This window comes from Triturus cristatus, chromosome 2_2 (genome assembly GCF_964204655.1).
Source record: "Triturus cristatus chromosome 2_2, aTriCri1.1, whole genome shotgun sequence".
Classification (NCBI taxonomy): domain Eukaryota; kingdom Metazoa; phylum Chordata; class Amphibia; order Caudata; family Salamandridae; genus Triturus; species Triturus cristatus.
Genome location: NC_140582.1, coordinates 227,651,175 through 227,670,763, shown reverse-complemented (window position 1 = coordinate 227,670,763; position 19,589 = coordinate 227,651,175). Strand labels below are relative to the sequence as shown.

The following is a 19,589-nucleotide window of genomic DNA, read 5'->3' as shown; positions in this document are numbered from 1 at the left end:
GTTTTCCTTCTGAAGGCTTTTTCCATGTACAGTAATGTACACCAATAGAAATCCTCCAAGATGCAATCAACAAATGTAGCCTTAATCAAAGATACATCTACTAAGCCATTGCCTAGAGTCCGAGGGTATTTACAGTTTGGATAATAGCTACTTCAGCTCCACCCACAGAAAGTCCAGAGGAATGAGGCAGTTTGAAATTGCATTTGTGTAGAATCATCCAGAGCCTATGCGTAGGGATGAACTCATAATTTCTTTCAATTTCTTTCGTTACTTCAGAAGGTTTAAGTTATTTGAAAGTGGTTAATAATTGTGTCCCCGACATAGGAGGTTCAGACTACACTTAGCAATCATAGACAGACTATTAAGAGCCAAAGAGTATAGATGACCACAGTGAATAATATATCTAGGTAGGCTTCAGAGTCTAGGTCTGGCACAGTCCTGATAGTAGAGAGATGTGATCACCAAGGAAGGTAACAGTTTATAGCTATGCTCAGGTGTGAGAAAGTGCCATCTTTCTTGCATGGTATGCCCCCACTTTTTGCTGAATGTACTTTGACTGAGTGTGCCCTGGTCTACTGCCAATCAGGTGCCCAGGGCCTATGTTCCTTCCCTAAAACACAAAACACAAATTGGCAAACCCTGGCCACATGTCAGAACCTGGTAAATGGTACCCTAGGTACCCAGGGCCTTGTGGCCAGGGAAGGCCTCTAAGGGCTGCAGCACTCATTGTGCCACCCTTAGAGGCCCTGTACCCTAACACAAACACACTGCCCTTGCAGGATGAGTGTCTGGGTACAAGACAAAACAGAGTTGACATGGCACACATCCCTGTGTGCCATGCCCACCACCTACACTGCCATGGCATACATCAGCCACCCCTCTAGCTGGGTGCCCTATGCCAATGGTGTGGGCGTAGGAGCCCTGTGTCCCTACAGTGCCCAGGTCCATTCCTGGGCACTAAGTGCAGTGCTGCCATTTAAGAGTATATGGTGCTGGGAGCTCGTCAAACACGAACTCCACAGCACCATAATGGCAACACTGAAGACTGAGAAGTTTGGTTTCACACTTCTCAGCACATTAAACCCACACTGATGCCAGTGTGGGATTTAATGTACCAAGCACCCCAGAGGGCATCTTAGAGATGCCCCCGGAAACCTAACCTACAATCCACGTCTGTTCTGAGGCTGCCTAGGCTGCCACACAGACAACATGTTGCTGGACCCCTAGGTAGGAGAGCCCCTGCTCTCCTGGGTCTGCAACAATGCACATCCTGGGCGAGACGCTAAATCTCCTCAGCCAGGATGGGCAGGGGGAAGCTTCAAAAGCATGCCGCCTCTGTGAGCTTCCCCAGGCCACTGCAACCCCCCCCCTTTGGTGGGAAGACTGGTCGGAAACCCCAAATAAGGACAGGGGATGTGCCAGCCTGCCAACCCCACCCCTCAGGTGGGGAGGCGAGGTGAAGCACATCTCCGGGCTCTCGCCATCTTGAAGATGGGAAGCCCTGCCCAATCAGGACTAGGCTACTGCCCCCCTCCCACAGGAGAGAGGCAGGATAGGGGGTGTACCCACCCTAGGAACCCATTGGTCCCTGCCCTTCACCTACCTGTAACACCCCTGAATCTAGTATTTAGGGGCACCCTGAACCTTCCTTCCCCAGATTCCAGATTCCAAAATCCGAAGAACAGCTGGAAGAAAGAAGACCTGCCCTTCAGCTGCTAAGAAGAGGAAGACACCAACTGCTTTGGCCCCACCCCTACCAGCCTGTCGACCCTCGAACCTGCTCCTGCTCCAACCCGGCATCTCTTGTGGCCAGCAACCTCACAACCACCGGAGGACCTGGCTACCTTTTGACTCTAAGCCCCCTGGGACTCCCATGAGTAGAGGCTCTACTCAAAAACTACTTCTAATCCCTGGCAGCAGCCCGGAACCGCGAACCCAGCACACTCTGCACCTGCCAAGCCTGGCCTGTGCCGGAGTGAACAAAGACCACGAGAACGACCCCACGGTGACTGTGACCCCGAGTCCGGCACCCAAGGACCTCCCTCGACACTCCTGAAGAAGCCTGCAGTCTCAGAACCAGGTGCCCCCCCAACCGCGATCAACAGAGGGTAAGATTTCCCGACACCAAAAGGCACAACTGCACCCGGTGCCCCGCGCCCCCCTGTGCCCAATCCCGGGGTACCTACCTATCCTCCAACTACCCAACTTACCTCTTGAAGTGGTGGTGGCACCTGAAGAATCTTCGTCCCCCAGCTTGCAGTCTTTTTCTAAACCGGAGATTTACCATTGAAATCAATTGAGCGCCCGAAGGCTCAAAAGCACCCTGCACCCAGCCGCCCGAGAGGCCCTGGCAGTGCAACCTCTACACCTATCTACTTCCCCACTTGCCCTGAGTAAGTGACCAGGATCCCAGCTCCCACAGCCACGTGGCCTGCTAGTCAGCAGCCACCAACCAAGGCCCCCCCTATCCCTCATAGGATAACATTGGGCCTAACTCTCTCTGCACGCGGCCGCCCTTGTGCCGCTGAGGGTGAACCAACTGTACCTACCTGACCCTGGGAGACCCCTCCCTCCCCCCCCCCCCCCCCCCCCCCCCCCCCGAGTCTATGCCCAGAACCTTAACTCTGACAGTCGAGTACCTACCTTTAAACCGATAACTCAATTTTCTCCTTAGGGTAACACTGGCTGGCTTTTCCTGAAATTTCTTCGGTGTGGACTTTTCAAAATTTAAAATATTCACCAAAATCAGCCAAGTAACGAAAGCGAAAATACTCACCTGCTCTTAGGTGAGCTCCCAGTGCTGGATCTTGGTGCCCAGCACTGACTCTGAAAAATACTTACAACTGTACTTACCAGTAACACAATTTTCTCCCATAGGAAATCATTGACTGTTTTTCTGTGAAATTTCTTCTAAGTGTCAATTTCTGCAAACTTTAAATATTCTTTACAAATCGTATAATTTCTGAAAACGTAATTACTTACCTGTTTTGGATAAAGGTACCAGTACTGAGTCTAGACACCCAGTATTGGATTACAAAAGTAACGAGAACATACTATACCTGCAACTTGAATTTTCTGCCATAGGGAATCATTGACTGTTTTCTATGAAATATTTTCTAAGTGTCAACTTTTAAAATAGCAAAATATTGTCTAAAAATCATCACAGTAATTAAGTCGACTTTGATCACTTGATTCCAAGTATTGACTCAGGACTGAATCTAGGATCCAGTCTTGGAATTCCAAAAGTAATCCTAAAAATAATCTGTGGCATACAACTTGAAACTTCTATTGAACTCAATGCATTATTGTGTTTAGAATTGTGTTGCCTATTGCAACCACTTGTAACTTTCTACAAAAGTAAATTGCATATTGCAGAAGTATTTATATAAAGCATCTCATTCTGAGAAAGTATATTTTAATGCCAAGTGTTGGTTCTAAAATAAAACAAGCATATATTTTTTATATATAAACCATTGGCCTAGAGTTCAGTTATTGAGTGTGTGAGACCATTTGCTGGCTGAGTGTCTGCAACAAATGCTTTACACAGTCCTCTGATACTGCCTTACTGCTCGACCAAGCTACCACTTTAGAGAGTAAGGTTATATCTAACTTTAGCCTCTGCCAAACCTCTGGGGACTGTGGACTCTGTACACCCTGTACCTATTTGGGAACAGTATATACAGAGCCACTTTCTCACATCAGGCTACACAATTACCATCAATCCCCCAAGGACAGGGTAAAGCCCAAATAGAGCAGGAGTGGAAATAATCCCTTCAGGTATGCACCATGGATTCCATCTCCACGCAATGAAAAGATTCTGTGCCAAAAGTGTTATAGTGTTATAAAGAGGACCAACAAAAATCTCTCTTGCAAAGGAAGAGGACTTGTCAGAATGTCATCTCACAATAAAGGGAACTACAAATCCATCCATCCATCCTAAGATACAGTAAGGATTGCTTTCGATGGCTTGAACCTTTGTCCATGGCTGTCTGAAACCTGGACACACCAGAGGATAACATAGTCCTAATTAACCCTTCATTATTCATAAACAATTTTCCCCTGCTTCACCAGCAAAATGCACACAAAAGGGCAAGACAGATAAGGGAAGAGTGAGCTGGAGTCTCAGAGGACATGTATTAATAACTAAGGTCAAATGCTGTGTCTAAGCTTTTAAAAAGTTCATAGGACCACTACAGCTAGAGGTGCAGAATTGAAGAACCTTTAGGTGCAGAATTGAAGAACCTTTATATGCTCTGAAACCGAAAAGCACCGCTAGATTACCACGCATAACAAACCTTTTAATTGCATCAAAGCGCCCTCCAGTGTACAACTCAGACAGCGCTTTGGGGCACTCTCTCGTATAAGTTTGTAGTTCCTCCACAGAATGAGATCCACTGTTTTGGCTTTTCAGCGGCTTGTAGCATATACCAGTGGGCGTTGGCAAGGAGAACACCGCAACAAGGATTCCAGTATTACATACAAGATGCACAGTTAAAAGGCCTTGCCAGTGCCTCATAGTCCTCCGCCTCTTTCAGACAACTTATCTGAGAAATTTAAACCTCAGAGGATGCCATTTAAAAATAAAGCAGCAATATACTTTCAATTTCTGTAGTTGCTTTAGCAGAACTAAATCCTGATAGCTCAGTGGTGATGGGGAAATGTACTGAAGCTGGTAGACCACCCTCTTAAAAAACATAGTGGAAAAAGAATTACATAGTGCGCTGTCAAGCAAGGGGTTTTGGGGTCCCAGGCGCTGGGGGTACCACTTATTGTTAGATTTGACACCTGCAAAAGGCACGAGCTGCATCTCTTGATGCCCGAGTTTTGATAAAGGTGCTAGGAGCTACGTAACAAAACGGACAACGAGCAAAAGAGCATGGACTGAAAAAATACACTAACAAACAACTTAAAATATGTACACCATGCAAAGAAAATCTTAACTCCCTTAAGCAGAAGAAAAAAAAAATCCCTTAAGAAGAAAAGCACCAAAACACACGGAGTAGGTGGGTGCATATGATGGTAGAATCTGACTGTCGTGCATGCACACTGAGCAACTTAGAATTTTTTATAGGAAATAAGAGTTTTGAAAAGCATGAATTACGCAATTGCATTTAACTGTTCTGACCTTATCAAAAATCCAAGGATATTTGATGTAATGCAGATATGTGCTCCATGCTTTAGTTACTCGGCTTCAAAAACTATAGGATACAAAGTTCTTGAATTTAGCAAAGAAATATTAGCTATATATCTGGACAAAAAGAAAATGAAATATTTATAAAATCACACTTTAAAGTGTTTCTTTCTTCAATTCATCTTAACCAACTTCTCTGTTCACCCGATACATTAGTTGCATTTTTACCCGTGACGATAAAAGGAGCTTATTTAGTCTGTGGCAGACAATTTGCTTTACTCAGAATTCCTAAGAATCAGACGTAAGCCAGCAATTACCCTGTCCAAAGAACGAATTCAATACAACCCAAAAAAAAGAGAATTTAAAGAAATCTTTATTATCCTGAAATGATACATGCTATAAATTCAGTTTCACATCCCTGTTTTGTGTTTTCACTCCTCTCCACTCTTTTTTTATATGGCACTTTGTAATTTTCGAAAATGTGTTTATCAGCCAAGTATTTCCAGCCTCCGCTTCAGAACAGCAGCTCTGTCCCGCAGTTCTGGCCGACTGTCCGAATCCATTGACGTCAGCGATACACTGAGGTGTTCTCTGCTTTCTGGTGGCAAACTGTTCCACTGTTTGGATTCTGTAAAAGAATAAAAAGAAAGACAAAAATATTCATTAATTACATACATTTTCTTATTGTAGAACACGATGCAAAAGGTGAAATTACAGCTTAAAGAGGTTTAAATAACACTGAAGCACTGGCCTAACCTAAAACATTTGCATATACCAGTGCTTAATGTGAGCCCGTGGTTTCCGGTGCTTGGCAGAGGCACTTAATTATCACTACACTTATGACACTCCGCCACATGGTGGCGCTGCTCATCTAATTTAGACATGAGCAGAACAGCGGTTGTTTATGAATACAATATACATTAAGAAATACTACTACCTGCCTCGCCAGCCATTCCTTTAGCTTCGAGGACCTGGAATAATCTAAACTGTTGCACTTGCAGGCAAAAGAGAAGTTTAGTAGTTGTCTTGATACCATCATTGGCAGCAGTGATGTGGCAAAGGGTGGTGCAAGCTGCAGTGGTCTCCTGGTCAGGGCCCTGGCACTTATTTTACAAATTAAGCACTGGCATATGCTGCGTTGTAAGCAGGCAATTTAAACCGCCTATATGGTGCAGCGTTTCTCAAAATGCGAGCATATCTAGAAGCATTTACAAAGCCAACAGGTCTGAGCTGTAGAATTAAAAAAAAAGTAAAGCATGTCATGTTTCAGCCTATTGTTTACAAGTTCTGTATGAGAAAAGTGTGCACCATCTGTGCTGTGTGTCTCAATCTACTACACTAAGAAGATGGAAACACTATTGAACGAGTTACTTACCTTAGGTTACGATGTATCTGGTAGAGACACAGTCTAGCCACAGATACTTTAATTTAGAATATTCCCCAGGCGTCAGACTGGATCCGGAAAATCTTTTTTCCCAGCAGTACCTCTGCACGCCGGGAGGCAGCGTCGCCTGGCTCCGTCCTGACGTGGGCTACGGAAGTGACTTCAATGGAGCCATACAAGACCCTCCTGGCGTGCTGACGTCAGTTTTCTAGAGTGAAACTTTTCCGCGCCACAACGCGGAGCCATGACAAAAACTGCAAGAGCATAGGAACAGTGTGTTTAAAAAGAGCAAAAATCGTTGAAACAACAATAAAACATGAGAATGAGAACCAAATCATTAGAATGAGAAACAATACCGAGTTGAAAGAGCACTCAGTACCAGAAGGGACCGAAGGGAACTCACAGAGCACCTGCTCCAGCAAGGGCCCATCCAAGCGAAAAGCCGTGCCCGACCTCGAGGAGATAACGGCAGCGGTACTAAAGACATGGCAAGCAAGGCACAGTCTGACACCACAGGAGGGAAGTTAAAAGAACCACAAGACTGAAACAGCATGTTGCAAGACAAGTGACCAGAAGTGAACAACCACATAGAATGGATACCACACACCCCCTCCAGTGATCGAAGGTCTGTAGCATAACCAAAGAGAACCCAACCGACTGCAGTAGATGGAAGGCAGAACAGACGTGGGCGGAGGGAGGGTAGAAAAACAGAAGAACTTCACGCTGGAGGAACACAGGTGGAGCAGCATTGAAAAGCACAGACCGTAGTCACCCAAAAACAAGGATGGGGTGGAGGGCCAAAGGGCTTCAAAGCCGAACAACACACCCTGCCCCAGAGGAAGGTGCGAAAGCACACCTCAGGAAGACCAAGGCCACATGAAAGGAGGCTAGGTGGTAGAACCCCACCTGAAAAGGCCGAAGAGCGGGGAGGATGGGCGGGCGTTAAGGAATCTGCGGCTAGACTGTGTCTCTACCAGATACATTGTTACCGAAGGTAAGTAACTCGTTCATCTGATAGAGACATTTAGCCGCAGATTCCTTAACTTAGAATAGATACCAAAGCCATACAGCTGTGGAAGAGGGTCTGCTACTGAAACCAACAAGTCCTAAAATAACTTCTCCGTCAACAGTGACGACCCACGGTGGGAACAACAGCGGCAGCGCGGCTGGCACTAGACCCATGCAGCTCCATAAGGGAGCAAGAGAGACAAAGGCCCCACAATCAGAGGACGGAACAAAATCTTCCTCGTCCAGACAGGGAGGAAAGGAGACACAGAACCAAAAAGGGGCAAGAGAGCATGTCATCGCCAGAGCATGCCCACTGAACAAACACCCCAGAGGATGTTGAAAATCGTAACATGAGGGGACAGACGTCACCACGTAGAGAGCCATGACCACCAGGAGACACAGGCAGGCGGAGGACAAGAGAGACCCAAGAAGACAAGGTGTACAGTGAGAAGTGCACCACGGCGAAACAAGCCCAAGGAACGGGATTACCAACAGCACGCATGCGGCTGCAACAAGAGACCGGCGCAATACCAGGCAGTGAACTGGCCAACTCTACCCAAAGGTACAACGGCGAAGGGAAAACCAGCAAAGCCGGGGAGAGAGGGAGATATATATATATCCTGAACCCCAGCGTGTAAGAAACAAAGGGACCTGCCAGGGAAGTGTGAAATTAAACAGTCGACAAGTCCACATGCCGCAGTAACGTAACTTGTGGAAACACCACAGCCCATGGGCAAAAGGTCCCACGGGACCTGAACCATGAGAAAAGGACGGGGGCACTGCCCCAAGTAAGAATAGAATGCAGCCAAGACAAGGGCTGAAGGGCGCGACCTTCACCCTGTGGCCACGACCATATACCGGGCAAGTGTTCCCAGAGAAACCGGAAAGGGGTACGGACCAACCGTAACTCAGCACACAAATTTCCCAGTAGAGAACCGCAGTAACCCTGCGGGCCCCACCAGAGAGGATGTCCCAAAAGAGACGAGAAGACTCTGCATGAGTCGTGGAAACTCCCCGTACCGGGAAGAGTGGCTACACAATAGCCAACAAGTACTCAACATAGGGTATGGCACATCCCAGAAAAGAAAGGGACACCTCTAGAGCCATGCTGGTAGGCAGAGGACGAAAAGAAACTCAGAAAAGCACAAGTTACTAATTGTGTAACGATATATCTGTAAGAGACAATAGTTAGTGATAGATTCCTTACCTTAGAATATGCCCAGGCGTCAGACCGGATCCGGAAAGTTTCTCGTCAGTAGTACCCTTGCGTGTTGGTAGGTGGCATCGTGCAGCTCCACGTCAGTCGCTGGCGTCGTATGCGCCGAGATGATGTCACAGAGACTACTTAGGCGCAACCCATGCGCGCTGACGTCAGTTCTGTACACGACTTTCCGTGCCAGGAATGCAGAGCCAAGCAAGAAACTGACCACTGGTGCCATGAAACTAGGGCCCTGAAAGGGATGACCTTAACCCTAGAAATCAGTTTGCAGAACAGGGAGGATGGGTGAGGCGGTAAGGAAGTACGAGTTACTTACCTTCGGTAACGATGCATCTGGTTGAGCCGATTCTAGACGTAGATACCTTCACGTAGAATTATCCCCAGGTGTGAGACTGGATCCGGAAACTTGTACGTGACGTCAGCGAGGTCACATAAGACCCGCACCGGCACGCCCACATCAGTTTTCTTCTGAGAACTTTTCCGCACCACAACGCGGAATCACCAGATACAAAACTGTGGAAGCATGGGAACAGTGTGCGAAGAGCATAAAAATTGGAAAGAAACGGCGAAAAAATGACACCACCAGAGTAGAGCCACCACCGCAGAACCCAATGGCAGGGAAAGAAGAAAGAAGAAGCAGGACCCTGTACAGCCAGCTTGCCAGCACAGACAACCTCCCACCCCTGTGCCCCGGAGGCAAGAGAATACATAAAAGTCATGGCACACGTAGGCAACCCACCCCCCCCCCCATCCTGAGCAAGGAATGGGACCAGTCCCAAGACAGACAGGGACAACAAACTTCCAAGCCACCACAACCTAGAGGGCAACCCCCCACAAGGGCAAGACATGGCCAGAGGACCCTCAAACCAGAGGATAGCAATGGAAGGAAGGGAGGGGAGGGAGGACAAGGATAGAAGCAATGCCCCCCAAACCTGGAACCCCATCCTCCAAAGGACCAAGGAGGAATGAACCGCCCCCAGACGGAGCCATCCGTCAAGAACAAGGAAGGCACTCACAGGAGAGACAGCCCCCCCACAGGGAGGCGAGTACCGAAGACCAACCCAAGGATCCTCGCAGAATAGGGGAGGAAGGGCGGGACGTGAAGGAATCTCCGGCTAGAATTGTCTCTACCAGATACGTCGTTACCAAAGGTAAGTAACTCGTACATCTCAGAGACTACTAGCCGCAGATTCCTTCACGTAGAATAGATACCCTAGCAATACCCCCTGGGAAGGAAGGTCTGCGAAAGGACCCCACCAGCCAATGCAGAACAGTGGGCCCCACAGGGGACCAGATCTGTGGACCAGGTAGAATCTCACCCCTGCCAGGCTAAGGGAACCCCCACAAGCAGGACCCCACTGACCCTAAGGGGATGTAGGAGGGAAGAAGGCTGAAGAGGCTCGTACATTCACAGCAGAGGAACCAAGGGCAAGGACTGAGAGGCCGAAGCACCCCACTCCCCTAACAAGGCAACATAGCTTCCGCTCAATGCCAAGACAGGAAAGCGGAAGAAGAAGAAGAAGGAGAAGAAGCAGCCTAGAGGACCCAAGGAAACTAGGGAAAAGAAGGCGAACCTACTCCAGATGGAAAGCAGCCTGCCAGCCAGAACAGTTCCGGCAGTCAAAGCCAGAAGCAAGAAAAAAACAGACCAAGGCCCTAGGAAGGCCGAGTAGGCGACGCCTGGCAAAGGAGAACACAGGATCATCCCAGACCTCAGGACAGGAGCAGGTAGAGGAGGAGATGCCTGGGCCACCACTACGAGTGGCCACGCACACAACCTCAGGAAGCAAACACCAACCTACCTAAACGCCATGGAGATAAGGCACCCGAAGGTGACCAGAACCCTCTAGCAGAGCACAAGCCATATGACAGCTACCACTACCCCACATAGGGTATGTTAAGTCCCAAGATATGAGCACCCTCTTTGGAAGAACTTCCGCAGCAGAGGAAAAAACAAAAGAGCCACGGGGAAAAAAAACCACCCCCGCTGAAGGCTTGACAAGCAGCCCAAGAAAAGCAGAAGGTCCAATCTCAGGGCCAAGTCTGCGCAACAACTCCTGCAGAACCACACACAATCAACACAAGGGCCGTCCAGCAGCCAACAATGACAAAGTACCAAGGAAGGACGTAAACGGCTAGAAAACACACTGCACATGCAGAACAGCCGGCCTAAGAAGGCCCAGAATCAACTCAGAAGTCACCGAGGAGGGGACGGAGGAGGAGGATGGAGTAGTTTCTTACCTGTAACTCCAGTTCTGTAGTAGGGGTATCTCTGTTATAGTCATAATCTATGAATAATCCCCGCCCATGTGCGGGGACCCCGGAGCAATCAAAAATATCTCTTAAGTTGTCCCGCATTTGCAAACCTGCAAAGACACTTAAGAGACAGACAAAATAATACAGCCTAATCACAACAAGGCTGTACTGGCCAGCACTTCCTCTGAAGTGAACACAACAGCCAAAATAAAGTTGAAATGTCATTTTTATTCACATTTGACATGTTCCTTTATTATCACACACTCCCTTCACCAAAATCCCTTTAAACAATAGAGAGGAAGGGGTGGACAGACAAGCCCTATAGGCTGTCATTATGTGTCTGCTAAAGGGATACCGTGCCTTTAAGAAACTCTCCAGAGACCCCCGGTATCCCAGAATGCACAGCCAACACAAGTTACTTTCAGTTCTTTTTGAAGGTGTATAACAACAGGCCTGATACTGTCAGGTTACTCCACCGGGGAGGAGGGAGGGTCGCTTATGACTATAACAGAGATACCCCTACTACAGAACTGGAGTTACAGGTAAGAAACTACTCCTTCTGTAGTAGGGGATCTCTGTGTATAGTCATAATCTATGAATAGAATGGCAAGCCCATCCCAACCAACAAGAAGCGGTGGAGTAAGTCCAACCACCAACAAATCACTGTGCAAACAAATTCCTCAGCGAAGCCTGTCCAACCTGCGCATCTGCCCTAGCATCAGAATCCAGGCAGTAATGCTTTGTAAACGTATGGACTGACTTCCAGGTGGCAGCCTTACAAATGTCCGCAATGGGAACATTCCTAAGCAAAGCGGTAGTAGCCGCCTTGCCTCTAGTCGAATGTGCCGTAGGCTTACCCCCCAATGTTTTATTAGCTTTTTGGTAACAAAGCTGGATACAGGAAACAATCCATCTGGAAATGGACTGCTTTGAGGTAGCTAAACCAGTTCTTACCGAACCATAATTAACAAACAGTTGATCCGACCTGCGGATATCTTTTGTCTTATCCAGGTAGAATTTCAACACCCTACGTACATCAAGTGAATGCAGAGACCTCTCCGCCGGAGAGGCAGGATGCTGAAAAAACGTAGGCAAAGTTATCATCTGATTCACATGGAAATCTGAGATTACCTTAGGCAAAAATTTAGGATGGGTACGCATCACTACTTTAGAAGCATGGAAAACAGTATACGGCTCTTGACAACACAGAGCCTGAATCTCACTCACCCTCCTGGCCGATGTAATGGCCACAAGGAAGGCAGCCTTCCAAGACAAATGCTGCAACGAAGCCTTATGGAGAGGCTCAAAAGGCTCCCTCATCAATCTAGATAACACCACATTCAATTCCCATGGTGGAGAAGGTCTTCTAACAGGGGGAAACACCTTACGCAAACCCTCCAAAAAATCCTTAATCACAGGGATTTGAAAAAATGAGGTTTGAGAAGGGCCCTTCCTATACGCAGTCAGAGCTGCGAGATGAACCTTAATAGACTGAAAATTAAGCCCAGACTGAGCTAACTGCAGCAGATAAGGCAAAATAACATCTTCTTTACAGGATGTAGGGTCAAAGTCCTTCGCCTTGCACCATAAGCAGAATCTCTTCCACTTATAGGCGTAGGAAGTCCTCGTAGACGGTCTCTTAGCCTCTTTCAAGATCTCCATACAGTCCTGAGGCAGGTTCAAGTGTCCATACTGTACTAGCTCAGGAGCCATGCTGCCAAACTCAAGGACGAGAGATTGGGGTGAACCATCTGTCCTCCGAACTTCGTGAGAAGGTCCGGCCGACACGGCAGGCGTCGGTGTGGCCGAACAGACCGGTGAAGAAGGTCGGTGAACCACCATTGCCTCGGCCACTTCGGAGCAATCAGGATCATTCTGGCTCTGGATTGCGAAAGCTTGATCAGCACCGCCGGGATCAGGGGAATGGGTGGAAAGGCGTAGAGAAAGCTGTTGGACCAGCTGATCCATAGGGCATTCCCCAGCGTCCCTGGTTGGTAGTACCTGGACGCGAAGTCGCGGCATTTGCTGTTTTCTGCCGTAGCGAACAGATCTATATCCGGAGTGCCCCACTCTGCGAATACGTCTCTTAGCACGTCGTCGTTTAGCACCCACTCGTGGTTCTCTTGAACGAGCCTGCTGAGCGCGTCTGCTTGGGCGTTCTGCACTCCCGGCAGATGGGTCGCCGTGATCGTCAGGTTCCTGGCCACCAGCCAGTTCCAGATCGCCTGTGCCTCCCGGGACAGGGTGCGTGAACGTGAGCCCCCCTGCTTGTTGAGGTAATACATGGTCGTAGTATTGTCCGTCTGAACCAGCAGGGAGTTCGTCCTGAAGGAGGGATGGAACGCCTTCAAGGCCAAGTGTACCGCTCTGAGTTCCAAAAAGTTGATATGGTAAGTCGTCTCCATCTGTGACCATATCCCCTGAATCTGAAGAGGGCCCGAATGCGCTCCCCAGCCCTGGAGAGACGCATCGGTCACTATGGTCTGGACCGGAATATCCTTGTGAAAAGGAGTCCCCTTGCAGACATTCTCTGGGGCACACCACCAAGTCAGAGACTGCCGAGCGTGTTAAGACAGCTGGATCTTGTCCTCCCAACGCCCCCGCCTCTGGTCCCATTGATCCTCCAGACATTCCTGTAGGGGCCTCATATGCAGACGTGCATTGGGGGTGAGAAAGATGCAAGAAGCCATCGACCCCAGTAAGGAAGACACCGTCCTCACCGTAGGAGAGCGGGCTGAGATGAGATGCCGCGCCTTCCCACGGATCGATAAGCGTCTCTCCTCCGAAGGACACACGCTTGCGGTCAAGGTATTGACTGAGGCCCCCAAGTACTGGAGACACTGCACAGGGATCGGCACTGACTTCGACATGTTGATGTGCAGGCCCAGGCGATGCAGCAAGGCAGCTGTCCTGTTGAAATGGCACTGGGCTTCCTGGTAAGTGGATGCTTTGATCAACCAATCGTCCAGGTAAGGATACACAAACACCTTGGTCTTCCGCAGGTGTGCCGCGACCACCACCATGCACTTGGAGAACGTCCGTGGTGCAGACTTCAGGCCAAACGGGAGTACTGAATACTGGTAATGGTTGTTGCCTACCAGAAAACCGCAGGAACTTGCGATGCTTTGGTGCGATTGGCACATGAAAGTAAGCGTCCTGCAGATCTATGGCGCACAGCCAGTCTCCTCGATGCAACTGAGGGTAAATCTGATGCAGGGACAACATACGGAACTTTTCTCTGCGGATCCACTTGTTGGCCTGACGCAGATCTAGAATAGGCCTGAACTCGTTCTTGTCCTTTTTTCTTATGAGAAAGAACCGTGAGTAGAGACCTCTTCCTTTTTGCTGCAAAGGAACCGCTTCTATCGCCCTCTTTTTTAACAGAACGTCTGCCTCCCGCTGGAGCTCCCTTACCATGTAGGAGGAGCGCACGGGTGGAATCTGAGGGGGCGGGCTGGTGAAACGAAGACAGTACCCATTGCAAACAATATTCACCACCCACTTGTCCTGCGTTATTGTCCTCCACTCTGCCAGGTAGTGTTGAATACTTCCCCCCCACCGGAGCGGGTAACGGATGAGGGGGAAGTAACTTTTCAGGGCTTCGACCCGGCCGGGCCTTTGTTCCCCGCCGAGGACTGATGCTGGCCTCTGCCCCTCTGGCGCTTCTGAAAGGACTGCCTCGGGTACTGCTGCTGCTGCTGGGGCTGTTGTTGGTGGCCCGACTGACGCCCTTGGCCTCTCTGCTTGGCGTAGCGCCTGCCCGAGGATCGGAAGGACCTCCTCTGCTCCTCGGGCCTCTCCAGCCCCACCGCCTTCAGAGTTTCCGCTTCAGCCTTCATGCGGGCCATCTCGTCATCCGCATGTGACCCGAACAGCGTCGTGCCAGAGAATGGTAAATTGGCGATCTTCTGCTGCGCTTCAGGCTTGAGCGGGGTCAGCCGCAGCCAGGAATGCCTCCTCATGTGTATGCCGTGGCAGTACCCATGGGCCGCCAGCAGCGACACATCCCCCGCCGCACTGATGATCTGATTAGAGACCATCATGCCCTCGTTCAGCACCTCCTGAAAGTCCTCCCTCTTGTCTCTAGGCAGGGAGGCAGCGAACTGTTGCAGGGAGTCCCAAAGAGACCTGTCATAGCGCCCCAACAGAGCGGAGGCGCTAGCGGCCTTCATCGTGGTGGCCGACGTGGAGCACATCCTCCTCCCCAAGGAGTCCATTTTGCGACTCTCCTTATCCGGAGGAGCCATGGATGAAGGCGTCGTAGAGTGCTGCTTACGAGCCGCCGCCACGATAACAGAATCCGGTGGAGGATCCACTCTGAGGAACGCCGGGTCCGAGTCAGGAGCCCTGTACTTTTTTAGCAGTCTCGAGGGCGCCGGTTTCACCACGGCCGGCGTCAAGAACACCTCCATTGCAGGTTCCTCCAACCCCGGAACCAACGGGAGGAGGGGGCGCGACAGATGAGTCTTATGCAAAGTCTCAAAGATCACAGAAGTAGTGGGGATAGGGGTAGTGACTGATATCCCCAACTTCGCAGCCCCTCTCATCAGCACCTCCTGGAACGTGGCGATGTCATCCACCGGCGAGACGCGGGTAGGAGGCGTCTCCGACAGTGAGGGCGAAAACCGGCCAGCTCCAGAAGAGTACGTGCCCCTCGAGCCTCTGGAACGAGACCGATACCTCCGTCGTCCATGTCCAGAGCGAGTGGACGATCTGCGCCTACTCCGTGATCGCCTGCGAGGGCGAGAGCGAGATCTCTGCCTGTGAGGGACCCTCGGGGGCGGAGGAGGTGGCTGTGGCGGCGATGTAGGCAGCTGAGGCACGGGCAGAGGCAGCGGAGGAGGGGGCGGAGGAAGAGGAGGAGGAGGAGGGGGAGGAAGGGCAGGCACCGGTGGAGGCGCCGGTGGAAGGTCGGGCACAGGAGGCAGAGGCGGCTGCTGGGTACGCAGCGGGGACAGATGTTCCGAAGCCCCATCACTCCTAGCAGGCGAGCCCCCACCAGAACTGTCCGGGCTCGCGGCCACTCTCCTCTTCTTGGCGGGCCTGTCCCGCGTGGAAGCCACCGACGGGGAACGTCCGCGTCTCCCCGATCCCCGACTGGAGATCGTAATCACTGAGGACGTGTTCCCCGATGTCTGTGACGTCGAACTGTAATTTGACCTCGTCCGGCGTCTCTTAGCCCTCGAAGTCGAACGCTGTCTCGCAGTCGAGCGTCCTCTCGACGTCGAACCATGCCTCCTCGATGTCGAACCACACCTCGACCTCCGTCGCCGCGGTGTCGACTTCTGATGTTTCGACGTCGACTTCAGATGTCTCGACGTCGACCGCTGGTGTCTCGACGTCGACCGCTGGTGTCTCGACGTCGACCGCTGGTGTCTCGACATCGACCGCTGGTGTCTCGACATCGACCGCTGGTGTCTCGACATCGACCGCTGGTGCCTCGACGTCGACGACCTGTGCCTCGACGTCGACGACCTGTGCCTCGACGTCGACGACCTGTGCCTCGACGTCGACGACCTGTGCCTCGACGTCGACGACCTGTGCCTCGACGTCGACGACCTGTGCCTCGACGTCGACGACCTGTGCCTCGACGGCGACCTGTGCCTCGACGGCGACCTGTGCCTCGACGGCGACCTGTGCCTCGACGGCGATCGCCTCCGCCTGGACGGCGGGCGCCGGGATCTCGGCGTCGACTCAGTCAGCGTCGAGCCGTGGGTCGACGGCGAAGATGGCGAGTGAAGTCCATGGGGCTCGGTACGACGTCGATGTGTTGTTGACGTCGACCGTGACACCTGCGACGGCGACCCGGTCCCGGGTCTCGCCGGCCCCTCCCTCGACGTCGAACGCCGAGGCTGCCGCGACCCAGAGCCCTGGATCGACGGCGAACATACCGGTGCCTTCTCTCTCGCCGTCGACGTCGTCGCCATCGACGTCGAACGCGACCTACCAGCCGGAAGGTGCCGCTTCTGCTCCCTGCTCTGCCCGGAGGTCCCTCCAGGGGCTGAAGCATGGGCGGAGGAGGGGGAATGAGACCCTCCATGCCCCGAAGTCCCACCGGTCCTCTGCTGCTCCTGTCCCTGAAGGCGAATCTTCTCCCTGTCCCTCAGGGTCCTCTTAGAAAAGGTTTTGCAGATGGCACATGTAGCTGGGACATGTGAGGGCGACAAGCAGAGGATACACACATCATGTGGGTCCGTCTTAGCCTTTTTCCTCCCACACTCAGGGCAGTTATCGAACAAAGCCATGCTAAGAGTGGGCCAAAACTGCTCCAGATTGCAGGCAGTAGTAGACAAAGGCTCTAGACGTCGAATGAAAACACTATTTATCCAAAAAATCCAATTTAAATCAAGTAAACCACCCAAAAGGGTAGAGCTCAAGCTCCAGGGTCCTGCTAGCAGGAGCCGGAAAAAAGAACTGAAAGTAACTTGTGTTGGCTGTGCATCCTGGGATACCGGGGGTCTCTGGAGAGTTTTGTAAAGGCACGGTATCCCTTTAGCAGACACATAATGACAGCCTATAGGGCTTGTCTGTCCACCCCTTCCTCTCTATTGTTTAAAGGGATTTTGGTGAAGGGAGTGTGTGATAATAAAGGAACATGTCAAATGTGAATAAAAATGACATTTCAACTTTATTTTGGCTGTTGTGTTCACTTCAGAGGAAGTGCTGGCCAGTGCAGCCTTGTTGTGATTAGGCTGTATTATTTTGTCTGTCTCTTAAGTGTCTTTGCAGGTTTGCAAATGCGGGACAGCTTAAGAGATATTTTTGATTGCTCCGGGGTCCCCGCACATGGGCGGGGATTATTCATAGATTATGACTATACACAGAGATCCCCTACTACAGAAGGAGCCCTGCCAAAAGCCTCTGGATGGCGGAGTCGGTCGGGGCATGTAACAGACTGCCATCAAATGGGAGATCAATGAGCCTCTCCCGAATGTTTTCGGGGAAGACGCGGTCCCGAAGCCAAGCATGGCGACGGAGAGTGACTGAGGAAGCCATGGCCCGGCCTAGCACCTCAGAGACATCCAGAGCGGAGCGGAGAATAAACCCCGCAAGCTCCCAGCCATCCAAGGCATGATGCCGCAAATCCACCTGCACAGACTCCTGGGATGCTGCAGATCCCAGAGACTCAGCCGAGTCCCACAAACAGGAGGAGGCCCGAGCCAGCACACACAAGGTGTTAAGGGCCTCTCTGGACGACGGAGCCAACATTGGCGGCAGGGAGGGAAAAGCAGTCTGTAAAAGGGGGCGGACGGCTGAGAGGTGAATGGACAGGCACGCCGGGTCACGCGGCGTCGGAAGGTGCCGATGCAGAAGATGCAGAGGCACCGGGTCCCCGGAGGCAGGACGCCTCCAAGCCCCAGTCAAGGCAGAAAGGAGCGAACCTTCAAAGGGAAGCAAGATTTCCCTCCCACCAGAGCCCTGGTGGAGGACCTCCAACAGATGGTCCGCCGAAAGTGAGCCACCGGGTCACCCATGCGTAGGATGCCCACAGACGTGGACACCATGCAAGCGAAGGCCGCACCCGCAGGGCCCCACGGTGGAGAAAGCAGCTCCTCCGTGGGCGACGGCTGCAAACTAATGAGACGTCCCCGAGGTCAAGTGGCGTGGGCAAGTGCCAGACCTGGAAGTCAGGAGGAGCCGAAGAATGAGGGACCTGCCACTCTTCCGACTAACACCTATGCCTCAAGAAGGGCGGGGAGCCGCCCTTAGACGCCGGTGAAAAGGACACCACACGGCAACCATTCTCCGGGGAGGACGATACCAATATGCAGCCTGCCTCCGGAGAAGGAGCGTCCGAAGACGAATCCGCAGTACGACCCCTGCGCGGAGCCATAGAGTCCGCTGCTTGAGGCAGGACACCAGCGCCATCCGGCGTCACTGGGCAAGGGACCTCCAAGTCACCCCGCACCGGAGCGGGGACCGGAGTAGAACTAGAGCCGCACCGGCCCTGGAGTGGTGCCGGGATGGCGACGGCCCGACCCCCGCCGAGGCGACTACCTGCGTGGGGAACGGGACGGGCCTGGGGAGGGGCCCGAAGGCCTCCGCCGGCCGCGGCCCAGAAGGAGGCGAAGGTCGCCCGGCAACCCACGTGGCGGCACCAGGGACGATACAACCTCCAATTCGCCCTCCAATGAGGCAGCTGCCTGTGAGGAGGTACGAGAGGGGTCCGGAGAGGGACGAGGGGTCCGGCCTCGAGCGGGACGAGGAGAGTCGGCCAACCCCTGTGGCTCCGCACGGTCCAGCTGCTGTTGGCACCGTAGCGGCGTCACCTTGGCCTTAGACAGGACCACCCTACCAAGCGACCGAGAGGGGCTTAAGATGCGACCAGAGCCCCAGCGGCCTCCCACGACACCACAGGGACACCCGTGGGAGTTTGCGGCGAGGCAGAGACACCATGGCCTGAAGGAGGTACCCCAGAGGAGCCGCACCCCAACAGCACCACATCCTCCAAGACTGGATCCGACCCAGTCGGGGCCGGAGACAGCGGAGGGCCCTGCACAGGGCGAGGGATCCGCCAACGCCCCAGGAGGGGAAGGAGGAGGAGACGCTAGCGAGGCCTGCAAAGCCGCTGCATAAGTCTCCATCTGGAC

At 51.9% G+C, this 19,589-nt stretch overlaps 1 protein-coding gene across 2 annotated transcripts in view; it reads right to left on the bottom strand.

Moving 5' to 3' along the window:
• Nucleotides 1-5,486: 5,486 nt before the first annotated feature.
• The window catches only part of ECPAS (Ecm29 proteasome adaptor and scaffold), an 819,497-nt gene continuing 805,394 nt past the window's right edge, over nucleotides 5,487-19,589 (bottom strand). For both annotated transcript variants that reach the window (XM_085641278.1, XM_085641277.1), the window contains exon 49: nucleotides 5,487-5,759. In XM_085641278.1, coding sequence (XP_085497404.1) covers nucleotides 5,620-5,759 — 140 coding nt within the window. In that variant the 3' untranslated portion in view covers nucleotides 5,487-5,619. The remainder of the gene's footprint in view (nucleotides 5,760-19,589) is intronic.